Below are 19,953 nucleotides of genomic sequence, written 5' to 3' on the forward strand. Positions count from 1 at the left end.
AAGGTTATTAAAGATAATGACTAAATACTCTTGAGTGGTTCGTTTTGCCAGCTCACAGTGACATTCCAATTCAAGTGCTCTATATCAAATTTTAACTACATGTAATCAAAAGAGTTAATCCGAAAGCTGAGGTAAATGCTGAAACTGAATTATGTTAAAGAAAAGCTAAAGTAATTCAAAGAGTCTGCTCTTAGCATTCCCAGAAAATTAACATGCACAGCAAATCCTTGTTAAGATTCCTTGCTCAGAGGCAAGTTTGCAGCACTAAGACAGACCTAAATGGCCTTTCTAGTCAAGGGGGATTAAGCCAGACTAGTTAAAAACTACATAATGGGAAATAAAAATAATGAAAAGAAGACAGACAGTTTTCTACCACTGCTGATGGGAGAAAACAGATTTCCAAACAAGTCTTTTCTTTCTTCCTAAGACATATGATACAACCACATACGGACACTCATATACAGACCGCCCCGATTTCTGTGGGCAGAGCCTGCCAGCACAAGCTCTTGGTGGCACCCAGCAAGTCACGGCAGAGAGAACCTTCTGAAGAATGCAAACCGGCTTAAAAAAGCAGAATGTTTGAAAAAAGCAACAACCAAGAAGTATCGAATCTAAAAGACTTCTCAGAGTTAGTTATAATTTATTAAAGCAAAGAGGACTGTGTGCCAGTGTATGTATTGTTGATATTTAAAAGCACAACTTTAACCTGATAATTAAAAACTGGAGTTTATACACTGTGCAAGAAAGCTTTATCAAAGAAATACAATACTAACTCCTAAAACCTCAAAAATCTCTGGTCAAAAAGGACTAGATGAACTTCCAGCAATGGAATTTCCTATATTTGTAGTTTTGTCTACACTGCAAATAAATTCTCATATTATTGCAAGGAAGAAACAGCTTAAACCAAGATTGTTTAGAATCAATAATATGGTATTAAGAACTTGTAAAGTTCTAATTTTTTGCTAAAATGAGAGATAGGATATCAAGCAAGTAGAGTATTTATTAGTATAGCTATGCGTATATTGCACTTACGAAACCAGAAGATACTACAGGACAACATATAACATTTTAAATAGCATAAATGGTATTTAAGAAGTGCTGTATCAAATGTCTGGCTAATTATTGACGAAAATATAACTTTAACAGGCTATTTGATCTAGATGCTTGTGTTTTGGGGGAAAAAAACCCCAGGCTTTGAAAATGAAATAGCAGTAATCGTTAGCTTGGAATAAAGTCTACTTGAGTTTAAAAAGCTTTAGAGCTTTTCAAGTTTTTCCATCTTGGATGAGGATACTGGGAAAAACAAAGGTTTAAACAACAGCAATCATGCACACAGAGACACCACTTCTCTGCTCGTTACTTGGCTTTTGAATTCTTCTTCTATGAGTGTGGAAGAAATATCAGCATTTTATGAAACTGAACATTTGCAATATTTTGACCAGCAGAAAACAAGACACCCCCTCTCCCTCCATTTTCTTCCTATGATTCATCATTGCAAAGACGTTCTTCAAAAATGCTTTTCTATATCAGGAATCCTTCTGCGCATGTAACGAGGTAAGAGTCAGCAAAAACTTGACAATCAGCTAACAGGAATGAAGTCAGAAGAATTTATTGTGTGAAAGTTGCTCGAAAATACACTTGATGAAAACGCTGGAAATACAGTTCCTATTGCACAAAAGATCAGATTTAAACAAATAGATTTTGAAATCCAATGTGAGAAGAGAAGACTGATTAATTATTCTGATATTTTATGATTAGTCACCAAATTCTATTATCTTTTAAATCTACCAAAATTAGAAGAGGTTGTAAAGAGCAGGAACTGGAAGCATTATTAAAAAAATCTCCAAGTGTTATCAGTGCCTCAGAGACAGGCTTAAGGAAAGGTAGGAACCATTTAACCACACAAAAAAAGGCTTTGTAAATTTTTTTTAAATGAGTAAAACCTGCTTAACAGTACTGAGATAGTAATCTCTAATCAAAATTCTACTCAGAATAATAAAATCCTATCGAATACTAACCTGAAATACTGCCTCTCCAGCAAGGACATAAACTATGTAACTTTATTCACCACATGAGAATATATATATATATAAAATATAAATCATTTCTTGTGAATACATCCATTGTTCATTGTAGCATATACTCCTAAATAGCCAAAAAATTCTTAGCACAGAGAGGATTTTTTCGTTTTATTGTGGAACAGCCCAAGCAGAAGGTTTTGATCAAAGCCAGTTCCACATTTTGGAGAGAATGCTTATTCTCAGGATATTCTTTCTCAAACCTTTTAACTTCTCGTCTCCCTTCTCCCTCAACCTCCTCCTTACCCCCAGCCTAAGACTCTTTCCAAGGATCATACCACCTTCCACCATATTATTTAGTTAAACCCTTTCAGAAATAAATCCAAGCCCTTGCCAAAATAGCACGTCTAGAAATTCAAGATGCACGAAGCACAGCGGAATGGCAGTCATTCCAGCCAGAGCCAGAAGTCAAAAGACTAATACCACAGGCATCTAAAAAAGTTTAGACAAGTTGGACAGATGGCTTTGTTTTAATGAGAGAACATAAATAACCAGAAAATTATTTTCGTCTGTAGACCTGCTGAAAGGAGCCTTGTACACAAACCCACACACCTGAGGACAAACCCGAACCATGGTCCATCACATGACATGTTAATATAAATCACTCTAAAGACTGTTTGGCTCCTCCTTGCAACAGTCATTTCACTGACCTTACTGGGAGCTGTAACACCACTCAAGTGACACCACTGATACTTTAAAATAGGGATTTTTTAATGTCACTTAACACCTCACCCCTGAAATAAAGTTAGATGACTATGTCTAGAAAGAGATATACTTTAATATTAAACTTGGTAGGTATTCTGATCAATGATAACCCACAGAAAGTGAATCTTTCACGATACTGATACGCAGAAGGCATCAGCATATCACCAAAAGTATCACTGTATCACTAAGTGTCTTGTACGCAAGGGTCAGTGGGACCTTAGGGGGTTGTAGGTTCTGCCTGCCAGTGACCCTGCTTACTCTGGGAGGATGGGAGGGAAAAAGAGAAGCAGCAGCATGAAAAACTGAGGTAGTACTGGGGCCCGGTTATGTCCAAGTAGGGCTGATACTGCAGCAGTATTTGCATACAAGAATTCTAGAAGAGCGTGGTACTACACAGGATGAAGAAAACCACACAGGAATAGAAACTACTGTGGCAGTGACGTATTTTTGACCACGAGCTATTATATGACAATGGTACTTACCATTTTGTGCAGCACATAAAAAGAGGTAGATGAAAAGGTTATGTTACAATCACCATCAATAACTGATGTGGAGGAAAAAATGGCAATTAGGCAGATGAAAGCTGTCCTTAGGCACTGGAATTCATAAACACCTCAGAGCTCTGTAAATCTGCTTTAGTACAATGTTCACACAGGAGCCATTAATTAATCCCAGTTAAAACTGAAATTTATAGTAGGTTTAGTATTTAAACAGGATTACTTCTTATAACTGATTGCTGAGGATTACGCTTTGTCATACGTTATCGAAGCCTACAATGCGATTTAACATTTTTGCTGTTCAGCCTACGACTTAATCTTTGAAGCATCCACAGTACTGTGACATTCTCCTAAAGGAGAGATGGTTGGATGGTCAATGAAGAACCAGCAGTGTGCCAGCTGAAATGTCACTGCTCCCCAAGTTTTGACCCTGTTCCTCTGCGGAAGATTAATACTCATCTAGTAAAGTCAGAAAAACAGATCCCATGGGCACTTCTCTTTTGCTTTAGTGCAAAGGGAGCTGGATAACGTCACCCAAACCAGAAAGATGCTTAAGCTAAACGCTTCTGACCTGAAGGAGTAATGAACAACTCAAAGGATCTCTCTTCCACTAGTATCTCTTCTGGTGTGACAGACTCTGGCGATGGGAGGTGACTTCTACCAGACACCTAATGGCGCAGCTGGCAGATGTGACACCTTCAGTGAGCACAGCCGTTTCGCAGAGCCTCTGGCCGTGCTTCGCTGTGTCCCACGAATGAGTGCAGGGAAATGCTGTTCTTAAATCAAGTGGAAGGCGCTGCTAGACAACACTGCAACGTGCTTTGGGATATCAGCTCCGCTCCAGGCAAGAACATATTCTTGGAACCCTCTGTGTCAAATTAGGATGTTTTCTTACAGGGTCTCTCACATGTAAGTACAATTTTTCTGTCGCGTGATCCCCTCAGTAGTCAGAAGAGGGTCCAAAAAAGAATTTGCTATTTTATACCAAAGGTTCTAGTAATTTGCCATTAGTAACAAAGGTATTTGCAATAATTTGTATTTGAAAAAAAAAACAATTAGACACTCTGAGTGATACAATCCCTGTGCTCTGACTCGCTTAACGATCAGAAAAATTAGGGAGTACTGGTTCCAGCTGTAAAGAGCTTCTGTCGCACCAACACCTTTGCAAGTGGGCAGGTCACCATACAAATGCTCCTTACGAGAAAGCTAGCATCATGGTGCTGTCAATTGCCTACCACTTACAGCATCATTTTGTCATGTATAGCACAAAATCATTCTGCAACTTGATCAAAATTAAAGCCTGGATTTTTAAAAGACTTAGTTGTTAAAATCAATTATTTTATTATAAAAATACTAAACTCTATATTTTCTGTTGTTTAAATATTATTTTTTACCTATTACTAAAAATTGAATACAACCAAAGCTACAGTCCTACACAATTTATTTTGATGTTTTTGATAGACTGAAGTTTTTCTGCACAGAAAATGCATTGCTTTATTACAAGAATGAGGGGGAGCTGGAAGCGTGGGGGACGAGGGTCAAGGACACTGACAGAGTGGGAATACTATCAGGATCAAAGAAAAACACATCAGTTGAATGTTTTTTGCTTAAGTGACCCGCAGATATAGCTGGCACTGCTGAAATTATAGTGGGCTTATTGGGAGTTTTAAGCACATCGCATTGCCATGAGTGGTCCAATTTGTATCTCTCAGTTTCATCGAGACTCTGCACCCAGGTAGATCAAGATTTGAAGACTGTTTTTTCAAGCATTAAAGCAAGAAATTTACTAAAATTACAAAAATTTGGTTAATTATGGGCTGTAATTTTACCATAAATGGTGGCCAGGGATTTTGGAATTTTCAAAAACCTTCAGTACCAACAAATATCAATAAATATGTGCAAAGCCTGAACTCACATTCTAAAAATATCTTACTCCTTTTCAGACTTGGTAAGTAAAGACAACGAGAGCTTAAAATGTTAGTAATAGTAGCTGTCACAACAACTGTACATAAGCTGCTATGAACAACTGCTGTTCCAGAACCGAGTGCCCGCCCCACAGAGGCGCGGGTCGGCCAGGTTCAGCATTCCGCATCCTCAGGCAGCACCGAGCTCAGGAGCAGGCTTGTTAGTAACAACACCAACACACAGGGGTTGTTCTCATTCTGAACACTCAGATGAAGACAGCAGTTCAGGGCAGTGACTAGGACAAGGATCATGCTGAACTCATTTGCTTTTACACCCGGTGAGAAATTTGCAAATACATAGCAAAATATTCATGGCTACCCACCTTCTGTGGTGACTGGGAGAGAAATCTCCATGCAGGCTGCGGACTGCGCTTTTCTGAAGGGGGGCCTCCCAGGCCCTCGGCGGTTTGCTTTTGAGACATCTGCACTGGAAAGTCGTTTTCCTGAACTGCAGCTCTGGGATGTTGGACTTGTACAGTGACCGTTCACGTGATCTGGAAAATAAATGCATTAAGTGCTAGGTAAAGTGTCCGCTTCCAAAATTTACAATGAGGAGAGATGCATGTTCAGATACTTAAGAATGAGTTAAATAGCATCTTCTGAGAATAACTACCCATGTCTTACCGACTCAGTAAGTATATGTAAGAATAACTCACCATCTCTTTAAGGTATACTTTGAAAAAACCCCAAAGGACACAGAACCGGTGCATGTTCTTGCAGCTGCAGATCCCACAGCATTTTGTTGACCTATCCCCACAGGCAATTTATCAAGATACTGCTGGTAGCACCGCCATCCCTGCTGTTGTGTCTCCTAACAGATACTAAATACATTTGAACACTATCTTTCCTTTTTGATGTCATAAGGAACTGCAAGTATAATTTACCACAGGATAGAATTTAGAGCATCTTCTCTAGCCAACTCAAAGCTGCACGAAACAGGCACCTAACTGCCACTGCTTGGGATAAAAGCAGCCATAACATTGCTAAGTCTTTTATTCTTTATGTACCACACAGATATATTTTACTGCTAAGGAAACTGACTGCTGAACAATTGATTTGTCTGCTACAGATCTAAAGGGATGAAGCTAAGTCCTTGGACCCCTGCTAGAGGCCACGGTCAATCAGCACAGTCGCTGCTGTCTGCTGGGGTGAGAAACAAACCACGGCTGCTTTGACCCCCGCCTACATTCGCCTGTTCTTCCCCACCGGCAACAGGTCTTTAAACCACGACAATCCACTGATTGAGGCTGAGATCAGAGTGGGTTGGACTGGATTGTAAAACATTTAGCCAATATTTTTCTACCTCTCATGTTGGGTAAAGCAACATGAGAAGAATTAGCAAACAAAATTTTCCCCTCAATATACAAAGGGATGCACACTGAAGTATAATTAAATTATTTTTGGTCTGCAAGTAATTCATACTTACTAATTTAAGTAAACAGCAGGTAATGAGCATAACAAAAAAAGACTTCTGCAAGTACACTGACTACTTCTATTCAAAACTATGGAAGTCAATACTATAGGTATGGACAAGCCTGGAGTTTCTCCCTTCATCTCTAAATGTCAGTTTATTTATTTCTGAGAATTAGATTAGTCTCAGATTCTGCATATAAATATCATATTTCGTTAACTCTCTTTGATTTCTATTGTATCCAAGAAAAAGATGAACGTTAATATACCAAGATAAATTTATCTCTTGGTTACTATGCCATGACAGCTCCACTGTACCTGTTTAAAACCTATTTCTATATTCAGATGATAAAACAGATTCTATACTGAATAGAGCATATAGCGTGCTATTATATGTAGTCTTCCAACGTGTAAGTCATGTCCTTTCCAAGTGAAAGTAGTACAGCCTTAATGAACAAAATTGGAAAGAATTGTTCAGAATTACAGTTTAGAAAGCAATTTAGTATCTGTACTGCATAATGAGATGGCTCTGTAGGAGACACAATTTTCATGATCCTTATCATGTTTCTTAATAACATGGCTATTAACTGAGCTAACAGCAGATATAAAGCTGATGTGGATGATTCATTCAAGTTATAGTCAGGGAATTTTCCAAAATATGCAGGAACTATTCATATATTTCAGCAGAAAGTCCTCTGAGACGGGGGCTTTGTTCAAGGGCACAGGCTGACTGTTCAACCTCAGCAGCAGACACATCCTCATCCAGCTGCTTCCTTTCTTCAAAATTCAGTTTGTGTGAAGGAGTTGCAGCATGAGATCTAATTATCTCCAGGGGGATCCTAGGAAGTGGTGAGGAACATAACAGAGTAATAAAGAATCATATTCTGTAGAAACATCAACAACATTTGTGAGGCCCTTTCCCTGAACCTTGTACAGAACGGGCACGATTCATCTTAACCCCCCTAGTCACTTGGCCAAGTTTTAAGATAAGCGCTGCCATGCTTCTCTTGGTGTACTTGCTTGTCTCTGTGACCTTCAAAGGCCTGAATTAAACAAAAACAATCAGTAGGACCTGGGTACATAAATCCCTATAACTGTTTTGACAATGCCATTCCAAATAAGCAAAGCCAATTCCTGTGTTAAAAAAAAGTAATAAATCATCAGGCCTCATCCTAGAAACTGCAGGGACACCCCTTCAAGTACTGAAGTTGGAGAAATGCTAATGAGTGCTACGACAACGAGCAAAAGAAGGTTTTTAGTGAACAGCTATGTGCTTTTCTATGTTTTAACACTGCTCTGTTCTTCTGATTAGATATGATTATTTTTTAAACATATCCAAGGAGCAATGCAGCTCTTCAAACCTTAGTAAAACCAAAAAGACACTGTACAAAGAGTAATATAATTATGCATAGTATAACTGCAACGTTTTTGTGGAGAAGCTGAAAAGAATCAAGCAGATAAGGACCACCCAAATCTATGAGAAAATCCTGTGTGTGTAATTAAAAAGTAATTTCTCACATTTTTTATAGGATAAGCTCAGTGATATAAAACATTTCTAAAGAAAGCTTACGTCCTATTTAAGAAAGAGTTCATTACCACATTGTCTGGGAAAAAAAAAAAGCGTGCAAGAAAAGTCACCCCAAAGAACAGAGAGAGGAGGCTTGTAAAAACCTGGCTCTCCCCCCAGCTTTGTTTGACCGCAAGGAGGAACACCATACTACCTTTTTTCCTTGCTGGCTTACCGCTTTTGTCACATGCTCACTGGGGCTGTTCTCATAACAGAAACACCAGCTGATGCTGGAGACCTCAGCACTGGTACCCGAGAAGCAGCGCACAGATCGCTCTGTGCTGCACTGCAACAGCTCCTAACGCTCTCCTCGCCTGGGGAGAAAGCCCTGCACAACAAGCCCCCTTCTCTTCCCGACCCTTTCCCACCACTGCACTTGCCATCGCCTCCTATCCCTTCCCGTGGGTGCTGCTGCCCGTGAGGACAAGGCAGTTTGCGCTACACGCTCTGGTGCTCCCAGACTGCAGCAGCAAGTACCGGTTACCACTGCACGGCCGGGGCAGCCTGGCTCAGCAGAGCTTGCCCTCCAGGCACTCTTCAGACCGGGTAACAGCCATCCCACTCCGTCAGGGCAGCCGCTGTTTCTCCTGGTTGTGGGTAGTGAAGTAAATAGCCAGGGCTCACTTTGTAGCTATTCTGTTCATTAATTTAAAAATGTAAGGCTCGTGTAAGCCATTGGAAGTAATCATAGCGTATTACCCCATGCCACAGTGTATTAGTCCATTTCATACCGATTTATCTCCACACATTCTATCTAAGATATATTAAAATATATAAGACAAGTTCATGACACAAAATTCTCTAACGCTCTCCGTGTGCTGCTGCTACTGCGCAGGTCCTGGTGGTTTGCCTTTGGGCTCTCAGTGTTACCCCCAACAATTAAAAATGCTTTAGCTATCCCCATTACCAAACAGTAGCACCATTCAGTGCAGCGTGCACCCCAAAAACTGCTTAAAAAAAGAAACAACAGTGCTGAATGGAAGGCCAGTGTGTCACACCAAATACCAGCGAGACTATGAGATTCAGAGGAACCAAAGAAGGAACATTAGTTACCGCAAACTTAGTGAAACCACTAGAGATTGCACATGCCAGGTGACAGCGGCAAGCCTGCTGGAGCCTCAAATTTGTTGTTTTGAGGAGTATTACACAGGCAGGGAGCATATTACATATACACATGCTGATTTTAGTTTACACACAGTAACATGTATATGTTACACAACCTGTCTTGTCATACCACTGTTCTGAACTACTGGGTGACCTTTGCAAAATGCAAAAGGAACCAAAACATTAGCACTGAAAAGCTGATCTCTTGTTAAAACCAAATGTATTAAAAATGTCAGCAAGAAAGGAAAAAAATGTATTTGCAGTTGCTGCCCAGCAAGTTGTGTTACACTGGACATAAATAAAAAAAATTAAGACCATTTCTTTCAGTTCTACAAAGAGATAAATTCTGACCGGAAAACTAGCTGAAAACCAGTTTTTACTAATGATCTGAGAGAGGCTGAGAACAAAGGAATTTAAACATGAGTGATTAGAAGCATTGTAATATCATCCTAAATTGTAACAAAGCAATCAATAAAGGAAGCAGGCGAGAGGTCCAGAGACAGATGCTTTAATGTGGAGCAGAAGGAACCTGAAAAATGAGTCCCAGAGAATCTCCTCAACCAACCCTGAGGAACACAATGTCTACTGTTAAAGGGAGGAAAAGTTTCCTCTGGGGAATTTGTCTGTATTATCAACAAATTAGATTTTGGGTGATAACTATGGGTGTGACTAACCTGATTTCTTTACGCAGCAAAGAAATACCTATTTAAATCAAGAAAGAGATCTCCTAACTGTAGAACTGGCCTGAAGAACGGTCTCAGGTTTGCATGCAGAATAATGAAAACTGGTGTTCAAGGCGCGTGGTCGTTCATTAGTGAGGACACAGACGGCCACCTTACGCTTTCAAGTCAGGATCATGATTTTCTCTTGGTGCAGGTCTGCCAGCCAGGCAGGGCAGGAGGCAAGAGCCCTAGCAGAAGAGGTGAGCAGAGATGTCCTGCCAGCAAAAGCATCTATTTACCTTCATCAGTTTGAAGAGAAGGATGAATTGCCCTATTGACATACCGCTCGTACATTTAGGTCCGCACTAAGAGCATAATGTGCTGCCATTGTAATGCACTGCCTGGGTAATATAACGGCATTCTTCTCATGGTAATGAACTCCTGTCGTGCACTTGATTCTAGATATTAGCGTTTTTTTGAAAGCAAGGTGAACAGATTTATTTTTCTGAGAAATAAAATACTGTGAAGTGGTTGAAAATGTTGTGTGTTGTCACTGACAGACCCCCTTTTAAAACTGGTATTTTTCCCTGCAATTATGAATAATGAAACCAAAATACAAAACAACACAAATGAAGAACACTAAGAATATATTACTACATGTCATAACATTACTTCTGCATTATCATATCTGAAAAACCAAACCCAGCAGTGCAAATCTAAAAAAATATACCTAGCTTTGTTCCCTGAGAAGAGTGGGAACATTTTGGCTACCTGTATCTAAGTCTGCTCCTCAGATTCCTCTGCTGAATTTCTAGCCATCATGTAACACCCCACTACCGGACTGAATGTCTCAGAAAGTTCACAGGACTCAGCGTGCCTCAACAGCATAATGTAACGTAAATTGTTGCCGTGCTTTGTGCAACAAACAGGAAAGCAGACAGAAAGCTTGATTTCATTACGAAACACGCCGAGCTGTACAGAGGACAACACTGAAACATGCATGTAGAGTGGATGAACCCCAAGACCACCTAGGATATCAACAACTAATCCTGAGCACCCCTCATTAGTAGCATTGCACCTGCATTTTCAAGATGGAAAAATCTGGGTTTAATTCTCTGGTTTTGCAAAGGAAAGATTTTTCAGAGAGGCTGGATCAGAAACATTTTTTCAACTTGAACATGGCAAAAATAAAGCATGACACATACATGTTGGAGACTTTCCAAACAAAACTCCACCTTTCCATCTGAAATGAACAAACATAATGCAAGATAACTATAACAAAAGTGTAGTCTATTCTAACCAGGTTCTTTCAGAGATTCTTCCTTTGATTTTTCCAAAACCTTTTGTTTTTAACTAGAGGTAAGAACGTCTGAAATAACTGAGCTAGCACCATTTCACAGATGCTAACATGTACATAGTTTGCTTGCAAATACTTAACAGAAAAAAGCATAGGCATGATCAATTCAGGCATTCCAAATATAATTAGATTTACATACAATTTTAATGCAGCAATGAAACAATCCTAAAAAAAAAAACCCTAAGTTTTTCCAAACTTGCTAACATTATACATCATAGATTTTGACAGATTTCATACCAGGTCACTGTAATAAACCAATCAGTAACAAGTGTTCATTCTTATTTTAGTGTTGCAAACCCAGATTTTATAGTTGGTAACCCCTGATTTAGAGTTATTATTTTTCCTTCTTTTGGTATCACTTTGTTGTCAAAAGTACACATGGGAAATTATTACTCTCTAAAAACTCTTCTGCTTGCATACACAGGTCACTTCCTAAACTTTGGATGGTGCTTGAAGTGCAAACAAGGCGACAGGACCATCTGCCTCCTGCCCGAGTCTCTGCCTACAGCTGACGGACTGTGAGAGCTCAGTCCCAATCCAGATTACTCACTAGAGAGGACCTCTGGGTGCAGGCAGGTCTGGTAAATCTATACGTAGCCCCAGATTTTGGTTGCTGGAGGGAATTACAATCTGAGAATTGCACAGAGACCACAGAATGGAAGAATACTACGTATGTGTTGGCACTGCTTGAAAGGGGTGGAAAAATGACTTACCTTTGAGAGTCCTCAGTAAGGAACTCCTCTTGAAGTGAAAACAGAGAACGTAGGAACAGAGAATATCTATTACACTGTGAGCCTAACAGCTCCCTATCATTTTGTTATTATCAACTCGACAATGTATGATGATCTTCACTGCTTGTTTTGTTGTTTCAGCTAACAAATTTTACTGCCTTTCCTTCGTGACTACATTTAACTATCAGTTATAAACATTTTAGTTAGGGTATAATTTTGATAATTTTAAGCACTTACCTTTCCTTTAAACAACTTGCTTGTCGAATCTCCCATATCAGGTTTTTGTTTGTTTGTTTTAAATCTGGAAGCATTAGAACTCAGAACACAGCCCCTTTTGGCATTTGAAATATAACCACAGAGCACATGCCTACTCTGCTGTAATAGTCAGCAGTTAACCTGGTGGTCAGCTCTTCTTGCTCTTTTTTTCTGGTTATTTGAACTGGCAGGGCACTAATGTATCTGTTAATACAGTTTCTCTTTTAAAATTTTTTTACCATAAACCTTTCCTTATTTAATTAAGGAAGAAACCGATGCCGTCATACACCTGACCTTCAGCAGATGAAAGAGATTCTTGTCTAGTAGGGTTCTAGCTACAGAATATCAAAATACAAACCTGAAAAATGCAAAATTGCAGAGGCCAAATGCTTAAAACCATTTCTGTAAAAGACTTTCATCCAACCTACAATGTTTTTCATCTTAATAGCAACCAAACTTGCAGCAAAAAAGGCAAATCGCACCGTGCACTGAATCAGTGAGAGCACAGCCAGCAGCCTGGGGGATGTAATCGTCCCCCTCTCTCTGGCACTTGTGTCACAAGTCCTGTGCCCAGTTTTGGGCTCCCCATTACACATAAAATATGCACATACAGGCAGGAGTTCAGCAGGGGTCCACCACGCTGTGGTATGGGAGCTGGCACACATGATGGAAGGGGAGAGGCTCGGAACTGGGTTTTTTCAACCTTAAGAAGAGAAGACCAAGGAGACCTTATTGCTGTCTGCAACTACCTGATCCAAGTACGTGGAGAAGATGGAGCCAACCACTTCTCAGAGGGCACGGTGACCAGATGAGAGGCAAAGGACACAACTTGGAACACAGGGAATTCTGGTTAAATGTAAGGAAAAACTTTTTTCTGGTGTGGATGATCAAATACTGGAAGAGGTTGCTCAGACAGGTTGTGTACCCCCTGTCCTTGAAGGCATCTGAGACTCAGCTGGACACTGTCCTGACCTACCTGCTCCAACCAGACCTGCTTTGAGCGAGGTGATGGCCTAGACAGCCTCTAGAGGTCCCTTCCAACTTTAATTATGCTATAATTCTAAGTGATTCCTCAAGTTAGCTGCTATTTTCAGAATGAAATTGAATAGAAATTACCCTTCTAGAAGACGATACACACTGAACAGTCCACAAAACCCTTTGAGTGTAAAAAGACATATAATTTTCAATGTATATTGCCAAGTAAGGCAAGAAAAGCATTGTTACTGCTGGACGTCTGATCTGCCTTTTCTAAAAATGTCAGACACCACCTCACACAATTTAAAAATTTCTGACATGTTCCTTAGCATTGTAAACAGAATCACAGATCCAGGAAAACTAGTCTAGAACTTTCCACTTAAAATCTACCTATTTGCCCAATACAGCTTCAAAGTTTTGCCAGTGCCTAATGTCTGCTGTAAAATACTTTGAAAGGGTAAAGCAAGCATTGATGTAACCCCACTGCTTATCCTTAAAATAAAAATCAGGTCTTCTTTATGATATCTGGGTACTGTTTCATAGGCTTGGGACCACCCAGGAAGTGACACTACCCTTGCAATGAAATGCAAAGGCATTGAATGATGGACGTTTTCATATTATAATTCTATTATGATATGCATAAAGCATTAAGGAAAGAACAACCAGATTCCACAAACCTCATAGAAAGTGGAATGCAGGGTTAGAACCAAAGCTCCATTGTCTGACCCCTACAATCGTATTTTATGAAGCCAACTTTCCGAATTGAAGTTTTTGGGCTCTGCATCAGAAGACATTTCTCAAATCCTTGCAAAAACTAAGCTTATTTGGTACTTTGTCTAGTTTTTCACTGCTGTATAAAATGGGAGACATTAACTCTGACCTGCTAAAGAATTCATTCACTGCTTATAAATGCAGAAAGCATAAAAAATTATATTAATCGTTCGAAGATTACAGCTTAGCAAGAGGAAACAGAAGACGTCTGTCTGTAATTGCATTTTATTTTGTTCTTTGGCTAATAAAATCTAGGTGATAGCATAAATTTGTACAGTGAAACCATCTGTTCACAGGAATTAAATAAAAATCAGCAGTCACCAAGTATCTACACCTTTAGTTAGGACTTTTGTCTAGCTCCCTGTGATCAGCTGGAAACTCTGTAAGCTTTTAATAATATAAGCAGAAATACTAACAAAAAGAAAATTACAAGCTGATACTTAAAGTGGCTGCTGAAGCAAAGTTAGAAAACTCTCATATTAAAGCAGTTGTATGTGTCTGGATATATCCCAGATTCTCCACCTGATTAAATTAGATTAAATCATTCCTTTCACTGCAACAGTGCATGGAAGTGTAGACGATCTTTTCAGAAAACTTTGGGAAAGAGTATTAGGGTAAAAAATAAAGATACTATCATGCAGAGCTGCCTCTGCAGGATAACAGGGAAACTGTACAGTACAGGCAACAGCAATGTCACGTTTTTCTTTGGCCAACTTGAATAAACCCTGGGTTACTGTGGTCTGCAGTATCCAGCCCCACATATGGCAGAGTCTCCCGTTTCTCTGGCGATATGGCATCCACAGGGGACAAACTCTTCGGCAAGGGCAGACAATAATCACTACATCGAAATAAAAAGATGCTGAGGTTGACTTTATCAGTCATACAAGGGTCGAAATGGAGTCCCAAAGTACCTTTAAGTCATGAAAATCCTGACAAGGTTTTACTAGAACACCCTGAGTCATCAGATTATTCCCTTAAATACCAGCAAACTACTCCCCAAGCAATTTTCAGCACTTGCAGTACCTCCACCTGAAATAGATTTAATTTCTACTTAATCTCTACTATTACAATTCAAAGCAAAATGAGAGTAAGGGCATTACATGAGCCAGACCCTATAAAGGGAGCAGAACTGTAAGCTGCCAAATGCTAATGTGCTTCCCAACTAGCTGCAGTTGGTGCTGAGAGCAGGTGATGCATCAGCACTCTGTAAAGAGCTATGAGCCAGGGCCAATGCGATGGACGTACGATACCTTACCGTTTAAAAATGGTGGCCAGAGTATCTTTACAAAAAGTGTGGACCAGAGAGTACTGTTATCCCCTGAATATTCAGACTATGGGTACAATCTCAGGCAACAGCCAAACAGTGGCTAGATAATCTCTAAGAGCCCGCCAGCATAGCCAGGGTATTTTGGAGCAGAAGTAAATGAAATGAAATGCAGACATTACTCATCACCTTTTCCAGGAACTCTTATTTAAATTTAGCTTCTTGTGTTGGAAACGAAGGGCTTTTTCCAGCCTGTTGTAAACTAAGCTATCTATAATTCAGCACAGTTTTAATGGCTAGAGTAATTAACAGGAATCTTCTGCCCTTCGAAGACAGTCAGGAAGGAGAACTGAAATAAGTTTTTCTGTTTTGTTTCAGGATTTTTTTTTTAAAACCTTCTTCTGCATTGATTAGCCATGAATATCTGCCAGTTTATACACTGAATGTTGCTTCCACATACTTTATCCTTAGCAATCCACCAGGCTTCTTGGTAATATGAGTACAGAGTCCCCAGTAGCTGTGGCAGTAACAACAAACAGAATGCTCAAGTGACAGTTTCCATAATACCTTTTGGTGTGTTTGAAGCTTTTGAAATTAATGGAGTTCCACTAGTTTCTGCAAGATTTTGAAATAGACCTTCTTAGACTTATTTTTAGTTTATATTTAACTTGTTCTACAGTATTAAAATGCAATGGGTACAGATAAATAGAGGAATGGTAGAAACATGACTGTTCTGAAATCAAAATCACAGACAGGATTATGTATTTCATTAATCTTCAAACTTCCCTACATATGTCAGACATTTAAGATGGACCATCATGCCTCCTATGCTCTTAGGTTGAATTTAACTTTTACAGCTTTCCTTTTGTACATAGTTGTCCTGCTCCCCAGTCCTGGGGGTTTTAATGGTTACAATATTGTCCAGCTCCCAGCATGATTACAGGAAAGCTGATGATAAGGCAGTTTTTACCTCTGATATGCAACTTCTTTATATGACCCAATAAAGCCCTCACTGCTTCTAGCCAATTTGTTTCTTGCATTTCTGAAAACCTATAAATCCAGTCTTTTACAGATAAAATTTACCTGTCTCTTGTGTTATGATTTAGGATCTAAATCTATTTCATGCTATGCATCCTTCAAGATGATATATTTTTAATAATACTGATAAAAATAAGTTTGATCCGTGGAGTATGGTTTAGCCTTAGGTCCTACTCTATGGTTATTTTGGTAGTCTAAGTATTTGCCTACCCTCTTAATAGCTGCCCAATTATTTAGTGATAAATATTAATTTACAGGTCTATAGCTGCCTACATCACTCCTTTTACCTTTTTGGAGTATTATGAGTATTACAATAGTTCATTTTTTTTTTTTTTTGAGTGTGTGTATTCCTACATTCCTAGTTTCTTAAACATCACAGTTGATGGAGTAAGTTATTCCAACTAAATCCCTCTGTACACGAAACCTGCACAATCTGTATTTCCCAATGATTTTTCAACATTTATTTACTTAATCTTTATCAGGAGCTATTAGCAGTTCTCCAAGTTCTTCAGTCATTTATAATGTGGAAGACACATTTATTACCCTGCCTTTTGCCTTGGGGAACAGTGCTGCGTTGGTTGATACATGCACATGATTCCTAGTGACAGAAATTAAGTTCAGCTGCATTATGCAAGGATGTAATCTAACTTTTATTTCTATCTCTAAAAAGACACTCAAAGTAATGAGGCATGGCTACATGGCTTTTTCAGTCATCTTACACAAGAAACTTCCCATGAGAGCAAAAATAGAAAGGACTTCTTGAGACTGAGAATATTTAAAGACACGTATAAAAATCTTTGTGTGAACCACACATTCCAACCCGAACGCCAGGAGCAAGCCCCTTTATGTGGGTATTTAAGAGGGCATGATCTACTCCAAATATTTGTAGGTTAGGCAAGATGTTGAATTTTTATTTTAGGTTTCTTGAGGTGAAATTTTTACTCTCACTATGCATTTCCACTGAAATATTAAAGAAAAATTGAGAGAAAGGTAACAACAAACTGTGTACTTATCAGTTGGGCGAGGTAAGTCTCAAGGAGAGGGCTGAGATACAAATGGCTGATTTCTGATCTGACTTCTCAGAAGTTCAAAGACAGTATAAACTACAGATGTGCTACCATCTTATCACTGTCGTGGCTTGGAATTTGTACAAGTAAAGAAAACAGACTAGCGCATGCATTGGGTGTTACAGGCAGAGATAAACATCACTGACAACCAGTTATAATGGCTCAAGTGGGCAAAAGGTCCTGGAGCCTTTTCATAGTAAAATGTTACACACAGAGTGTGTAATGATTGACAAAATACGTCTACATGAAATAAATAAATATTCAACAAGCAAAATGCTGACAGCTGCCAACAGAACTGTATGGGTTAATAGGTGGTTTTTAGAAAGCCTTTTCAGACAAAGCCTCCGAGGTTATTGTGTTATCTCATGAATCAGTTGGTAAAATGTTTTGCCAATGAATGTAAGGAAGTTTAAAGCTGTTGGCTTTCGCCTACCGTACCAAGATCAGTCTTAAGATCTGTTGGCAGACTTAACTTTCTTGATCCTTTAACTGAAACAACAGAAAAAGGAGAAAGGCAGTTGTTAATAAGTAAGAAAGAAAAAGGAGCGAGGGACAACAACATGCCATCTTGTGCTTAACACCATGTTGCAAATTTGTAGCACTTTTTAAAGTCAGCATATAAAGGCAGAATTATGGTTTAAATATTTTCATGTACACCATTCAGCAAAATAAATGTAACTGAACAAAGAAGCACTGGAATAAACATTACTCCAGCTCTCAAGAAGCGAATGGTGCTTTACACAGCTTTGGCTGTGTGCTGCAATATCTTACCTTGTGATGACAGGAATGATTAAAAAAACCTCAAATGAGATTAAGGCAAATATTGCAAATGCTGGTTATGCACCATAGCACAAATATTTAAACACCTGGAAACCAATTTAATAAGAGGGTGCAATGAAATGATGAGTTCTGATGACATCATACCTCAAGATACCATTTGAAAAAGAGCGGTCATATCGTACAGGTAATGGAGACAGAACACACCACTGGAATATCACGGAAAGGAAGACAGATTGCACAGAAACGAAATACAGCAGCTTTGGGATATAACATGGTGTTATCTAGACAACAAAATATTACACTCAATTTACTGAAAATTTAATTGTCTGTTGTGTTCCAATTATGCAAGAAAACTATGATTTTGCTTCTGTTCAAAAATGTTTTCATTTCCTTATATGCGAGCACATTTTTAAACAATGAACACCCGAGAACTGAAGCATGTCTTGTAGCAGCCAAAATGGCATTAAGTTTATTAAAAGAATGCCTTAAGAAATCTTTCATTAATTATTCAGAAGACTTAATGTCCAATATGGTTCTTTCATTTTGCATTCACTCAGTATTTGGTCACGTTGTTTTCTGGCTTTTACCCCTCACCCATACTGTCTGTTACTAGAAGTGAACAATAAAGTTTTTGGCAGCTAACTATTATACTTCTACAGAAAGTCCCACACGGTAAGTATCATAGTGACAGGAACACAGGGACACATGAATATAAGGAACAAGTCCTTTGTCATTTCTATTTAATAAGCTTTTAGGTCAGAAGGATGCCCAGAACAGCCACTTACCATTTCAAGTCACAGAGCCCCTAAAAAGAAATTCTGTTTCATTCTTTCATGGTGTCATAAACTACGAAGCCTGCAATGTGGTAGAAGAAAATATCAGCTGACACCTACATTAGATGCTTTTTTTTTCTTTCTTCAGGGAAGAGCAGGAGAGCCCTTCAGGCTCTTGAGCAACATTTCGCAACCATACCATTTGAAAAAGAGCGGGCATATCGTACAGGTAATGGAGACAGAACACACCACTGAAATATCACGGAAAGGATAGCCCTCCCAGTAACACACTTCTAGCTGTCACTTTAACTGGATGCTTTGGGACAAGGTGAAAAGATCTCTTCAGATCAACCCAGCATCAAAATACACATCACTAACACTACTACGTGAAAATTCTCTAATTTAGATACCGAGTGTTAGGCTCCCACGTCCACTTTAGGCACACACACTAAAGCAGCTTGATTTTCAGAAGAGCCTTTTAAAACCATTCCATTTATCTGAGCAGCTGTCATACACTCTTGCAGACTGGATGGAGGATACTGCTCCAAAAAATCAGGGCTTTGCTATAGAGAAAAAAGCATCATTTGTGATAAAACCTCCTTTTAAAGGAAGGACAACATCTGGCCCAACCAGCCCACTGAAAAAGGATTCCCAATTCCTAAGGAAGACTGTAGGACACTTTACTAACAGACTAGGATCTAGATTAGTATATTCCAGAGCTATAAAACCTAGCTGCAAATAACATCAGGAGCTTCTTTAGTGCTGTCATCATGGAGGCTTAGAGCTTTGCAAATTGGTGGTTTAACCTCTTTAATTTCTATGTTACAGGTGCTTCTGTACAACAGGAATTATATGTCTTGTGTTATACGCCACAGCTGTTCCCAAATTGCCGTATGTGTGTCTGAACTGCAAGACGGCAGAAATAGCTCCCAGCTATTTGTGTGCAGGCTCACAC

At 39.1% G+C, this 19,953-nt stretch overlaps 1 protein-coding gene across 4 annotated transcripts in view; it reads right to left on the reverse strand.

Moving 5' to 3' along the window:
* STXBP5L (syntaxin binding protein 5L) overlaps positions 1-19,953 on the reverse strand; it is a 203,861-nt gene that overhangs the window by 16,257 nt on the left and 167,651 nt on the right. For all 4 annotated transcript variants that reach the window (XM_080391194.1, XM_080391193.1, XM_080391196.1 and 1 more), the window contains one exon: positions 5,568-5,738. In XM_080391194.1, coding sequence (XP_080247320.1) covers positions 5,568-5,738 — 171 coding nt within the window. The remainder of the gene's footprint in view (positions 1-5,567; positions 5,739-19,953) is intronic.

Source organism: Falco punctatus, assembly GCF_963210335.1.
Source record: "Falco punctatus genome assembly, chromosome: 6".
Taxonomy (NCBI): Eukaryota; Metazoa; Chordata; class Aves; order Falconiformes; family Falconidae; genus Falco; species Falco punctatus.